The 14349-nt window shown below is 44.8% G+C and overlaps 1 protein-coding gene across 4 annotated transcripts in view; it reads left to right on the top strand.

The window, feature by feature from the left end:
- The first annotated feature begins 4855 nt into the window (after positions 1-4855).
- TBC1D15 (TBC1 domain family member 15) overlaps positions 4856-14349 on the top strand; it is a 50856-nt gene continuing 41362 nt past the window's right edge. The window contains exons 1-4 of one of the 4 annotated variants that reach the window (XM_053251945.1): positions 4880-5011; positions 7775-7826; positions 12728-12826; positions 13044-13118. In XM_053251945.1, the coding sequence (XP_053107920.1) occupies positions 7782-7826; positions 12728-12826; positions 13044-13118 (219 nt within the window). In that variant the 5' untranslated portion in view covers positions 4880-5011; positions 7775-7781. Of the gene's footprint in view, positions 5012-5101; positions 5125-5189; positions 5211-7774; positions 7827-12727; positions 12827-13043; positions 13119-14349 lie in introns of those variants that run through there. The other 3 variants (XM_053251946.1, XM_053251947.1, XM_053251944.1) reach the window with 3 other exon arrangements.

A 14349-nucleotide genomic window follows, 5' to 3' on the forward strand; every position in this document is an offset into this window, starting at 1 on the left:
GTCTACAGCCTCAGGAGTCACAAACTGGAACTGATCCAACCTAACCACATAAGAGGAGTCGCTGGACACCTCCACACCAGACACTGAAGTAATTGTGGAGATGGAGTCTGTCGACCCAAATATGAGAGGTTTTGTCCACAAAGAATTCATTAAACACATCACAGCAGGTGGTAGATGGTTCCAGATTCTGATTCAAGGGAGGAGGGGCACATACTAGCCCTCTCACAACCCTGGACAACTCCGCTGGACATGAACTTGCGGATGTAATACGGGCAGAAAAGAATCGCTTCTTTGCCGCATGTATTGCCTGAGCATAGGTCTTCAAATGAGCTCTATGTTGCAATCTGTCAGATTCAAGCCAAGTTTTTCTCCACCTGCGCTCCAGTCTGCCTCGCCGCTTCAGCCCCCATAGTTCTTCCATATACCAAGGGGCCAGTTCTGAAGCAGATTGGAGAGGACGCTTAGGAGTGATCATGTCTACCGCCCTGGTGAGTTTGCTGTTCCAATTCTCCACCAGGGCATCAACAGGATCACTGACAGAGCCAACATTAAATCCTTCCAAGGCTTCTTGAAATCCTATAGGATCCAATTACCTTCTCGGGTGGACCATCCTAATAGGTCCCTCACCCCTGTGAAGGTGGGGTGTGACAGTGAGTCCAACCTTAACCAGATGGTGGTCCGTCCATGACAATGGGGAAATCACAGGATTTCCCACCCACGGAACACCACCCAGATCAGAGTGAAAGACCAAATCAAGCGTGTGACCTGCAATGTGCGTCGGTCCCTACACCACCTGAGATAGGCCCATAGTCATCGTGGCCGCTATGAACTCCTGAGCCGCCCCAGACAAATTGGTCCCGAAGTGAACATTGAATTCCCCAAGCACCACAAGCATGGGACACTCCAACACCAAATCCGAGACCAAGTCTGTCAGCTCAGTTAGGGACTCTGTTGAGCAGTGGGGCGATTGGTCCCAGTCTATCCCTGGTCCCCAAAATTAAGTACACACATTCAATATGTTCAGACACTCTAACAGGGATCCTGGTAAGGGAGATATTGTTCTTATAGACCACAGCCACTCCACCTCCCCGCCCGTGGTCCCTCACCTGCTCCTCAACAGAGTACCCTGGAAGGAGAAGCTGGGACCACACTGGGCCCCTGGCCTCCCCCAACCAGGTCTCTGTAATACATACCAGGTCGGCACCTTCATCCAGAATCAAATCATGGATGGTTTCTGATTTGTTCCGTACTGACCTGGCATTACAGAGGAGCAAGGTGAGGTTCCAAGGGTGGTCGGCACTACTCCCCAAGGTGAAAGAGCTGGCAGGACAACCGGAAGGGGAAACAGCTATTAGATTTCTATGTCCTCTTCCCTGTAACGACCCATTGACCTGCCAACGTTACTTCTTCGGTTTCCCACCACCCCCAAGATGGCTGCCCCACCATCAGTGGACACGCCCCCTGCCTCCCCATCTCCAGGCAAGCCCAGACACATTCTAAAAAACCCTCAACCAGGACTAATTAAAACAGAAGCCCCATTATTAAATGCCCGCCACATAAAATATACCTGGGCCAAGAGGCCTAGCCCTTGCCCTCGCTGTCCCTTGAAGTGACTCCCCCAAAAGGGCAACCCCCTTTGGTGTTGCCCCTTCGGTGGTGTCCCCTCCGCCACAGGCAGCATTCCTATATAGGGCCAGAGAGAGCCCCTCTGGTCAGCTAGGAGCAAGAACTGCTGACTCAGTCCTGGCCCTGATCCTGTGAAGCAGCCACTGTCACAGTTCTGCAGGTCAGGCAGGTGGACTCACCTTCTCCTCCCTCCTGCAGGCAGATATTCCAACACAGCAACAACAAGCAGACAGCCCACACCAGTCTCTTACCCTGGGGGCTGTCTAGAAAGCAGGTGGTCTCCCAATGCTGCAGGGCTTCTGGCAAGCTGGGTAGGAAACAGCGTTCCTATATAGGGCCAGAGAGAGCTCCTCTGGTCAGCTGGTAGCAAGAACTGCTGACTCAGTCCTGGCCCTGATCCTGCGAAGCAGCCACTGCCAAAGGCCACAGTTCTGCAGGTCAGGCAGGGGGCTGGCAGGTCAGGCAGGGAGCTGGCAAATAGTTATCTTTTAAGTTCTGTAATCATTTAAAATAATTGCTCTTTGTAGAAATAATAAATTCTCTTTGGTTTCTATCTCATTGACAAACTCTCTCTTGATGTAATTTCCATGCCTACAACATTTACAATCTACAAAAGGCAGTGAATATTAACTGGAGAAATATAGTGAAGGTTGTAGTGCATAAATAGGAAAATAGGAAGCTGCATTATATTGAGTCAGACCATTGCTCCATCTAGCTCAGTAATGTCGACAGAGACTGACAGTGGCTTCTCCAAGGTTGCAGGCAGGAGTGTCTCTGCCCTGTCTTGGAGATGCCATGGAGGGAACTTGGAACAAGCATGCAGGTGCTCTTCCCATAGAAGCCCCATTCCATTTCTTAAGGATGTAGTCTCCCATTCAAACATGTAGTCTCCCATTCAAATACAAACCATGGCAGACCTTGCTTAGCAAAGGGGACAATTTGTGCTTGCTATCAGTTCTCCTGCTAACAGCTGATCCAATAAAAAGACAGACAGGAGCAGAACCATCACACTACAGTTTAGTTGCATTCACCAAAAAGCAAAAGATCACATTCACTAAACTTGAGCCAGTGACAAATGTTCTGAAACATAGGTAGACCGAAGAGAATAAGCAGAATGTTTTAGAACTAAAAGAAATCATTGACAGGAACTTTTTATTCACCTTTGTGAACTTTTTATTCACAAGCACATGCTTGTGCCTGTTGTAAGCTAAATAAAAATAAAAATGGCTGCAATGTGCTGAAACAACTGACGGGTTTCAGCAATGTATTGATTTCTTTAATTCTAGAGGTTATAGAATGCTGTGCCAGAATGCTTTCTCCAATGTATCCAATAGTTGGATACTTCAATAGTGTGATTTTGTGTGATTGTGATAGCCTTCCCATAGTCCCCCATAATCCTCACTCTTAAGATATCACACACAAACTACAGTATTAGTTTAAATATATTTAAGCTATGGCACGCGTACATGATAGTTTAGTTTCATGTGCTTCAGTTAGATGAAACTCTCAATGCAGTTATCATTGTAATGGTTTGTGGAAAAACTTGGCTGACATTGAGACATTTGTGGAGCTGCCTCAGGTTGTGGTGCCCCACAGTGTTGCCCAACCACCAGGGGAAAGCATTCTCCAGGACACATACAAGGTAATGCAACATATTTTGCAACCTGTCAACAGCTTCCACTAGTGCAATAACTAGCCAAGAACTGACATTCCTTCCCTTGATCAACATCCTTGAGCTTGCATGAATGTAGCACTAATCTGGATGTAGGTTGTTGTCAACATTTACTGCAAGGAAGGCAGACTGTAAATACAGGAGCAAACAATTATTCAGGGGGCAAAAGATGTGTATGACCAGGATTTATAGATTATCTTCATAAAATTTTATGTACATATGGAAGAATTTACTTTTTTGGATTAAGATTGCCTTTAAGATTTATAAATTATTGGAGCAAGCTTTATATACCTCACATGTAAAATAAGGGTGAAAGGTGATTTACACATCTGCAGGGGTGTTGCTAGATACTTAAAAGATCTGGAGCCAGGTCCGCAACATCTCCCGTTTCAATAAACTTTGTCTTGTTCTCTAAAGGAATCCAACGGTTTTTGAAGCCCTTAATCACCAATGCATCCACCAGTCGGGCAGTACTAAAGGGGTGTGGGGCACTAAGTACTTGACCTGGGGCAGCCCAGGTGGCCCCAGTGCTGTCAATGCTCCTGCACATCTGCTTATTCTTCAAGTAGATGTGTCACCCCAATCTGGCACGCATGGTGTGTACACATTGCATTTATGCGTGTGGGAAAAGCATATTATGTCGTGATGGGAGAAACTATATTGGAGTCACAGTGTATGTACAGGATCAAGCAGCACTACTATTGTGATTAAGTCAGTGCCGACTCTTAGCGACTACATAGATTCTCTCCAGGATGATTTGTCTTTAACTTGGCCTTTAAGGTCTCTCCGTGGTGCTATTGTAGAACCACCTTAATACGGGGAAACTAAGTTGCTGCTTGCCTCCCGGGAAATTTTATTTCCAGTCTCCTACTCATTACTCAAGGCATTTTCTGTGTCTTTCCCCTAAAGCGCATATTAGGGGTGCGGAAAGACCTGCAAACTCTAAGCATGTTAGTTAAAAATAAAGTCCTATTGCGTTCAATGGGACTTACTCCCTGGTTAGCCCGTTCAGAATCGTAGTCACTTTATGAAGTGACTATTATTCATTATTTAAACATATCATTCATATGTTTTGAATACACCAGCCTGAAGGGTAGTTATTTGGTTCTGCTGTGACAGCTTGGATTTTGCTCTGCCAAGATAGCCTCCTCGAGAGCTTACACGACGAGCCAAGACAGGTTTACTCGGAAGTAAGTTCCACTAAGTTGAAAGGGGTTTACTCTCAAGTAAATGTGCCCATGATCGCAGCCTCAGACTGAGACGTTTAGTTGTTGCTGTAACGGAACGGAAGAAGACCAGACAGAGAACCTCCTGCAAGCAGCAGTTTGCCCTTCAGCCTCTGAGGCCCAAAAAGGGCTCGCAAGCAGCGGCTCTTCGGGCGGGAATGACGGAAGTCAAGCAACAGAAACAGAGCCTGTCGAAACCTGTTGTCGGATCCGCGCAGAACGTGACTTGACCTACCCACCCTCCCTCTTTGCACTTTCAACAGCTTCCGTTATTTTCCACCAGGGCTCAGCGCGCAGAATCGCTCCCTCCTTCCCTTCCTCTTTCTTAACCCGGTTTTCCACTGTGCGCATGCGTCGACCCGCCAAGGCCTGCAAGCGGAGTGGGTGGGGCGGTCTGGAGTTGTTGTGAAGCCGCTGGAAACACGTGAAGAGAGCAACGTCATCATAAACACTCGTAGGCAACATGGCGGCCCCTGTGAGCGGAAAGGTAACAGAAGGGAAGAAGGAAGAGCACCTGGGTGGGAGGCTGCTTCGCGGGGCTTGCCTAGGAGAGGGACCTTCCCTGCCCCTTCATTGTCTCTGGATACAGAATGCTGGGTGGTGAGAGGAGGAGGGACTGGCTCCTTGGCTGGAGCAGGGAGAGGTCAGGCCCTGCCCAGGGTGGCCAGCTGTGTCATGGTTGGGGGGTAGGTGGCTTATTTAGTGTGCCGTGGGTCATCTTTTGACTGGGGAGGAATAAGAAGGGTCCGTGCCCTGGCATACGACACGTGGGAGTCTTCCCATACCTTTTGGTAGCTGAGCAGTTGCCCTGCGTGGCATCCCGTGATGTTCTTTGGAGGTCAGTCCTCTCTCTGGCTGTAAGAGTCTTGGAAGAGAACGTCTGGGTTTAGGAACGGTGTTCAAGATGATCTGCATTCTCTTATGTGTGTTATCTTGTATGGAGTTGTTATCACCCACCCTCTTGACTTACAGCTGTCAAAGTGTTTAGGATTGCTGCTTTGTACATCGTATCTGAAAGGGAGGGAAGTGGCGAAAGTCATTCCTTTTGCTGCTTTTAAAAAAAGAGCAAAAAACATTACTTGGTTGGGTGTCCAAAAAGTGCTTTGGAAACCTATTAAGGCAAGCAAACAAATGGATTTGCATGGTGTGACTACAAACTCTTTATAATCTTTTATCTCCAGCCAGCTACTGTGGTGTTAAAAGTAACTTGACGAAATGTTTAGTGCCACAGAGGTTATTTCTTATGAAGTTGATCTGTCATCTGTCACAAAATGAAATGCCACTGAGGTGGGGCATTTAAAGGGTAAAACTCTAATACTGTATTTGGCAAGTAGACAAGAGGGAGTTCTTTATAGGTTTGGTAGTCTGGCTTTCAAAGCAGAAGAGTGGAGATGGTTCAGTTATCTAGAGAGAGATGTTATTTCAGTGAGAGAAATCTTATAAGGGGGATTCTCCTTGATTACAGCAGTGCATTTCTCATAGCAGATGCTACATATATGTAGTGTTCTTCCTGGACCAGTGTTATATAATGTATAGAATAGAGGGCTTGGACGCCCAAAAACTTCTCTCAGCCATATTGGGTGTTGAATTTGCTAGATAATCATGAAACTTACAGATGGCTTGGGGAAGCTGTGGTCTCTCAGATTAACCTACTTTGGTTGTTAGGGTTAATGAGATAATAAATGTGAAACCTTCTGTTAATTAAAAAGCTCTACTAGTCTCTGTGTGATTCAAGAAATGTTTTATTTAATTCTGTTCATATGTTTTGTGTTAAAGCTGCAGTTTTGTACAGACTTAGGTGTGCTTTAGCTATTGACTTCAGTGGGTTTTTAACATTGAAATAGCAACCATAGGAGGGGAGGGGATCAGAAACAATAAGAGCGTCTCTCCTGAAGTCAATAGTAGCTTTAGGAGGAGGGCTAATTTCATTGGGATTGTGGCTGCAAGGAAAATGGATAAATATTCTCCCTGCATGTCAGGGTCCTCATTTTGAAGTCCCCTCCTGATGGATGCCACTTTAATGTAAAAAAGATGGAAGACCTAATGGTGCTTCTTGTATAATGTGTGGTTTGAATCTTGGGCATCACTAACTTGGTATCAGATTGTGGGATATCAGGGGCGCACGACTCAAATGCCCTGGTGAGCTGGAACCTCCATGACATGGTGTGTGGAGGCTGAGGTCAATTTTCAGCACCCTAATCCCTACATTAAAATTAATTATTAAAACTATTAATGAAAGTGAGGGTTGGAGTCAGGGGAAAGAGGGATGGTGTGGGCTCCAGGTCAGGGATGATATCTGGTCTCGAGTGGCCAAATGCATTGAGCCACTGCCACTTGTCAGTGGGACAGGTTAAGCTCTTCATGGCTTCTGCTGTTGCTGCAGGATACTCCTACCTGTGAGCCAGCAAAAAAGTCGGACCTGGCCCCCATGCGTTATGTTATGCAGGCCTATACTACATACTATAGGTACTAGACTAGGAGCTTAGGTATACTTCTTAACAGGGTTATTGCTCTCATCATGTGTAATCCAGTCATAACACAAGGGCCCTGCTGAATTGAACCAAAGTTATTTATTTAAGCATTCTACATTCTATGAGGGCCAATCAGATACTTCTGAGAAGCCCACAGCAGGCCTTGAAGGTAATATGATGTTGCCCCCAATCAGTTGGTGTTCAGTGGCATGCTGCCTGTGAACATGGAGATTCCATTAACTGCTATAGCTAATAACAAGTGACAGATGTGTCATCTGTACACTTGTCTAATCCCCTTTTAAAGTCATCTAAGGAAGTGACCATCACCACATCTTATAACAGCAAGTCTAATAAATTATGTCTTTTGTAAAAAGGTGTGTTTGGTCTGGCTCCCTTGGTAGCCTCTTTGTCCATCCTAATTTGTCCCAATCTATGCCCTTGGAAGCCTCAGTTTAAGGAAGAGGGAGGGGGTTCCTCAGCATTCTTTTTCATTTTCTTTCCCCCAGGCAGCTTTCTCTTGGGGTTAAATTTGAGCCCAGCCCTCTGACTTGCTGCCCCATACCTCCTCAGCCTCCCTAACCTGTGCCTGGAATAGATGCCAGTGCTGCAGGCAATCCTGTGCCTGCCTTTAACACTGCAGGAAAATCTCCCAAGCTCTCAGGAGACCTACTGCCAAACTGATGGACCACTTCTGATTCACCAGCTGACAAGCAGCCCATCTGCTTGCACCCCTCCTGGACCCTGCACTGGATTCCAATGTGTACTTTTCCTTCCTCTAGTGCCCCCATGATGCCTTTGGAGTCCTTGTGGCGGCTGGTGGATGTGAATAAGGTACCAGCCTCCTGACAAACTTGGTGTCCAGTCTCATGATTGTTTGGGTGCCCTTTCCAGATATACAATATTCTTTTTTTAGATGAGATGACCAGAACTGTATGCAGTGCTCTAAGTGTGGTTGTTATAGATTTATATAAAAACTATTGCAATACCTTCCCTAGCATGGATTTTCCTTTTTTTTTTTGGTCACTGTGTTGACATTTGTATTGAGCTGTCCAACATCCTCAGCCCCATTGCTTTCATGGATAGTTAGTGTCAATGTGGACCCCATCAGTGTATACATTAAGTTAGGATTTCTTGCAGTTTTTGGCCTGTAGCTGAGTAGTACAGTCCCAAAGTACTGCTTTCTGGTATACTAAAGAGTGGAAGGTGATCAAGAAGCTTGGGCAAACTTTGCCCAACACAGCTCATTATTGAGGTTACTCTGTAGTGGTGGTAGTGGCGAAGAAACAATACTCTGCCACCATTCATCCTTGGAGTGTAGAGTAGAGCTCATCCAGTAGAGTTGTTCTAAATGGTGGCCTGCTTCAACATGGCCTGCAAGGATTGGAGGCCTGCTGTAATAATGTGCTGAACACTGAAAGTAGAATTGCTCACATCTGCCACAACTTGGACTCCACAAGTTTAGCAGTTCAATCGGAGGTGTCTAGAGCTCTGACTAGTCTGGTCTTGTGGGATCTGTTTCAGTAGTTGCGGCTTGAAAATGTGGGCAGTGTTCTTGGAATGAGTGGCCTATGTCTTGTCTGCTTGACCCTTGTCGCTCATGGTTGATGATGTTCAGTGGGAGGAGACTGGCTGGCTGGGTCCTAAAGGTTAATGGCTCATTGTGAGAGCATGTGAACCCAGCTGCCTGGAAGGAGGTAGCTCTGCGACTGCTTCTTAAAGGAACATGGCTAGACTGTGAGGATTTTAATGACTACTGGTCAGTTGCAAGTATCCTTCCTTGGACAAGGAGCTTGGGGGTGTTGGGGCTATGCAGTTCAAGGTTCTGTTGGATGACACAGATTATCTAGACCTGTTCAAGTCTGGGTTTAGGCCTGGCTTTGGCATGGAAACTGCCTTGATTGCCCTGGTGAGACTTTGGAATGGAGACTGCCTTTGTCATCTCCCAACTACATTGGAAGAGAAACTGAGGGAGTACACCTGATTTTTCTGTACTTCTTGGGACTTTTGATACCATCAACAATAGGTTGGGAGCATAGAGAGATGGTGGCTTTGCTTCTATGTGCAGGACTGTTTTCAGAAGATAGTGCTGCGGCACTGCTTCTCAACCCCATGGCACTTACGTTGTGGGGGTTTTCAGGAATCCTTCTTCTCTCCAGATGCTTCCATGCCTATATGAAGTTGTGGGAGAGCTCATCTGTAGATTTGGAAGAAGTGTCACCAATGTGGTTACAATACTAGATTCTATTTCTCTTTAAGATCTAAGCTGAGGCAGTGGAAGTGCTGATCTGCTGCCTGAATTTAGTGACGGGCTGAAGCTCAGTCCCGACAAGATGGAGGTGCTGTGGATTGATTTATCTGGGGAGTTGGGATACAGCTTGTTCAGAATGAAGTTGCACTCTCCCCTGAGGGATCAGGTTCTCAATTTCCTAGAGCAAGCATAATCACTGGAGACTGAGGTATCCCAGAGGTAGAGAGAGGCTTTCACCATATCTGTTTTGGAAGAGCTTCACTAGCTGTGATCCATTTTTTAGTGCAATTCAAAATTCTGGTGCTTACCTAGAAAGCATTTATGGCTTGAGACCCAGGTACCTAAAGGAACGCTTCAACGCACAAGACTCACATACTGCCTGGGCACTGTGGTCATCTACAGATGCTTTCCTTTTGTTTCTCCCACTATTTGAATTTAGATGGTTGCTACCATCTCAGGAAGGACACTCTGCATGCCCTTTGGGATGACATCATACAACTAATTACTGTATGCCAGCTAACTAATTTCTGTGTTTTATGTTTAAGCTATAAAGTAAGTTGGAGCAGACTCTAGTGTGAGGTGACATATGAAAGATTGCAAGGTAATGGAATGCGAACACAACATACGTACAACCCTTGGACAGCAAGAGAGCTCTTTATCTTTACTGTGGTATGGAATGCGCTGCCTAGGGAAGCATGCCTGGCTCTGTTGTTGCTTTCCTTTAAGCATCAGGCAGCCACAGCATGTTCATGGTTTTTCCAGGCTTCAATACTCACTCTGTGTTCATGTCTTCTAAATGCTGCTGTTCTTGTTGTTTTATTGCTAGGTTCATTTATGCTTGTATTTTTATCACTGTTCTAAAAAAAATACTGCCCTGTATTTGATAGTCAGAATGTAAAATATAGTACAGTTATATATGGGTCTTTGAGATACACTGAGGTTGTAAGCCCTCATACAAACACTATGATCATACAGCTTATCCAGGGTGTGTGTGTGTTAGACAACTTGAAGTTTGCTGTAATGAACAAGGGTGCAGTATAGTTCTTGGTTATTACTATACCCAATTTTGCATGAGAGATCTTAGAAAAGTCTGCTTTGCTTGAGATAGCTAGGCAAGAAAAATGTGGACAGTACACAGATTACTCTTGGTTTGTTGCCCCAAGGTGAAACTTTGTATTTTGACTACAATTTTGCTGTTTCCTAGCCCAGGTATTACCACACTTTTTTCTGATGTAGAGAAAAACCCTTGAGGGATGTGTGTTCCACACTCCATTATTTTGCAATCTTTGCCTGGAAATGTTTCATATGTTTCACACTAGAGACTGAAATTGGAGTCTACTCCATCTTTTCTTGTTGTTGTTATCACAGCTAACTAAATTGCAGTCATTCTTGCTTAAATGTCCAACAAAGAAATTAATAAGCTGGTATGATTAGCTACATGTTCTCATCCCAAAGGACATGCAGAGTATACCTTTGAATACCTTTGTGTAGTACATTTGCGTGAGAATGAATTTAAAATAAGTACTCAAAAGAATTCTGTCTCTTCTCTTTGTCTGTAATTGAAGGATAAGTGAGATGCTAAGTTCTTATGTTATGCTGAACTGCCATATTGGATCAGTGCTGTTACTAGTATTAGTTATAGTGCCATATTTTATTGTACAAAGTATCAACATGATGCTTTTGAAGGATAAAAAAGGTATCTTCATAGTCAGTTGTGGGAAATACAGCTGTGGTTATAGTGAAGGCCAAGGGGTATCTGCTCCAAAATGAAACGAGTGAGTGTGTGTGTGTCCAGTTTCTCCCTCTTTCTTGCAACAATCCTGTGAGGTAAGTTAGGCTGAGAGAGAGTGACTGGCCCAAAGTAACTCTGAGCTTCATGGCAGGACACAATTTGAACCTGGCATTCTAACCACTGCACCAGCTTCCCAACTCTGCTCAAAATTAACAGTAGGGTATTATCTTTGTTAGGTGCAATAAACGTCACAAAGTGATAAACAAGTCTTTTTGTTTTCCAGAACTCTTCTGGATGCAGAAATGTGAGTTTTCTGGAAAACTTTGATTTGAAAAAAATTCCCATGAAGATTTCCTCCGTCATTCCTTCTGAAGCCCTAAATAGTTTGTGGTCTGATTTGGCCTGTGATTGGATCTGTTTATAAAGTTAAACAAACAAACCCTCCACCATATTAATTTCCCCTTAAAGTGAGTCATTGTCGACTGCTGGCGACCACAGAGCCCTGTGGTTGTCTTTGGCAGGATACAGGAGGGGTTTACCAGTTCCTCCTTCCATGTAGTATGAGATGATGCCTTTCAGCATCTTCCTATGTCACTGCTGCCTGATATAGGTACATAGGAAACTGCCCTTTACTGAGTCAGACCATTGGTCTATCTAGCTCAGTATTGTCTTCACAGACTGGCAGCGGCTTTTCCAAGGTTGCAGGCAGGAAATCTCTCTCAGCCCTATCTTGGAGAAATCAGGGAGCTTGAAACCTTCTGCTCTTCCCAGAGCAGCTTCATCCCCTGAGGGGAATATCTTGCAGTGTTCACACATCAAGTCTCCCATTCAGATGCAACCAGGGCAGACCCTGCTTAGCTATAGGGACAAGTCATGCTTGCTACCACAAGGCCAGCTCTCCTCTCCCATAGTCCCATAGGTGTTTCCCATGGTCTGGGAAAACATACTAGCAGGGATTCGAACCGGCAACCTCTGGCTTGATAGTCAAGCCATTTCCCCACTGTGCCATTTCCCCTTACTGTATCACAAAGGCTCTTCAAGTAGCCAAGTAGAAACATTAGAAATGGAAAAGAGAAGGCAATACTTTTCCTTAATGGGCTGACACAGCTACCTGCAGCTTGTTTGTTTTGTTTTTGAGACTGCTCTCTTTTGTGTCCGTGATATTTTTTATATTTATTGTACATGTCAGGATTTTGTCCCAGTTTGGTCTTGTCAAATTATTCCTTTTTTTCTCTTTGATACATACACTGAGCAGAAACCAACCTGCCTCTTGCTTTCTTCCTCATTTCTCCCAATGTCTTTAATTGTCAATTTGTCATGAGCTAGTTCATTGATAATCAGGTTCCACTCTTTAAGCTGTGCTAGTTTCTCCCTTTCATATATGAAAGTAATTGAGGCTGGCTTAATTTAATAATTAATATTAAAATTAATTAATATGTGAATACTTGTGGCACCATTTCAGAGCAGTGGTTCAGAACAGAGTATCCACTGCAACACTGCCATTCTGTTTGTTCCCAGCCCCACCAGTATATATTGGCAGGCACTGTTGTGGCCTCTTTCAGCATAACTGCTCCACTTGGTTATATGAGGATGTCACATGGTGACAGGGGTGGGTCTCGTCACTTTGTCCGAAGGGCTCAGGTGGAGTTATAGCAGTTGGTCTTGTACCCAGAATCAATTCAGGACATCAAATTGTCGTCATGCAATTATGAGACAACTCTCCTTAATCTATTCTCTCTCTCTTCTTTAAAGGTTATATATGAACAAGAAGGGGTTTTCATTCATTCCTCCAGTGGAAACAATGATGACCAGGACAGTTTGCTGTCTGGAATACTGCGAGTCATAGAAAAGGTGTTACATCAACAACTTTCTATCTGTCTTTTGCATTCCTAGTATGTTTCTGTGAGTTTATTATCTCTGCAGGGTGAGAAGTGAATGTTTTACTGGCAAAGGAGAGTAGTCTGCATGTGTGTAAAGTAATTGGTCTCTTTATTTTTATAAATAGAACACAAATAACAATTGCATTACTGAGTTGCATTTGGATAACTGTATAACTTATATGTTGTAGGATACTGAAGTGATAGTAGATTGGAAACCAGTGGATGACTCATTAGACTCTTCTAATATACTATATGCTAGAAAGGTATGTTGATTACTTCCAACTATGTTGAAATTTCTAAAACTTGCTTTTAAAAGTAAAACAAAACTGTCCTTTGATCCTCAGAAGCTCTTTCCTGCAACTGTGTGGTAAACTAGCTTACAGGTCATTTAGTAGTTTCTGACTGTTGATGCAGATCCACTGATATTTGACCTCTTGGTCATGAGAGGGAGGAAGCATTTTTCTATTGAAGCTTACCATTATTTCCCTTAATACTGCATTGGTACAGACAACTCTTATTGTCTTGGTCACAGATTCACCTACTGGAAATGGAAATTTAAAGAGAGCTGTGGAAAAGGAATGTGTAGCTTTCTCAGCTCAAAAGGCCTTAGCAGGAAACATCATAAACTGGGTGCCTGGAGTAGCTTGTATAATTCCATTTGCACTCCAAAATACAGTCGTCCCTTGCCAACCGCGAGGGTTCCATTCCACAAAAACTTCACAGTTGGCAAAATTGCAGTTGGTGAGGCATTGAAGTCAATGGGGAAAGGTGGTGGTGGTTTAGGGGAACTGTGACCGTGAAATCACATAACAATCAAGGAAAAATGCCAAAAAAACCCAAACCCCACATCTAAAATCACCAAAACTCAACAGGAATGAGCAGATTGAGCCTCTTGAAAATCCCTGAAAGCCCCCAAACCTCTCAAGTGGACTTTAAAATCACCAGGAGTCAGCAGAACACAAGAAATCTTAATGAGGAGCTTTTCCTACCTAACAGCCATGCAGATGGTCAGGATGCTGAAGAGGAGGGGTAGAAGGGATGTGGTGGGTTGCAATAGGCGGGGCGGGGGGAGAAGGGAGCTGTGGGAGGGATGGGGAGGGGAGGAGTGGCTCGGGGGGTTTAAGGGGAAGGGGGGTACGAGCACCCTTGTCCTACAACAATGCATCCTCTGTTGCAGCACAGGTGCTCCCCAAACTGCCAGGCTGCGCTCCTTTGAAGCTCTGGAGGGTCAGTTGTGCCATTTTCTTCTGGAGGTCTTTTTGAACCTCTGTGTAGGGCCAAATTAGGTCATTCAGTCCCTGCCTGAATGCCAGGCTGCGCTGCATGAAGGGGTCCATGTCTACGGCCTCATCTGCCAGCTCTGAGGCATAGTTCAGGAACTGGTTGATCTTTTCCAGCGTCAACTTTGCTGTGGCGCTGCTGTCTTCCTCCTCTTCACCCGCTTCCTCCTGATCACTGGAGGATTTGATCAGGGCCTCAAGATCTTGCTTTGTG

This window comes from Hemicordylus capensis, chromosome 5 (genome assembly GCF_027244095.1).
Source record: "Hemicordylus capensis ecotype Gifberg chromosome 5, rHemCap1.1.pri, whole genome shotgun sequence".
Taxonomy (NCBI): Eukaryota; Metazoa; Chordata; class Lepidosauria; order Squamata; family Cordylidae; genus Hemicordylus; species Hemicordylus capensis.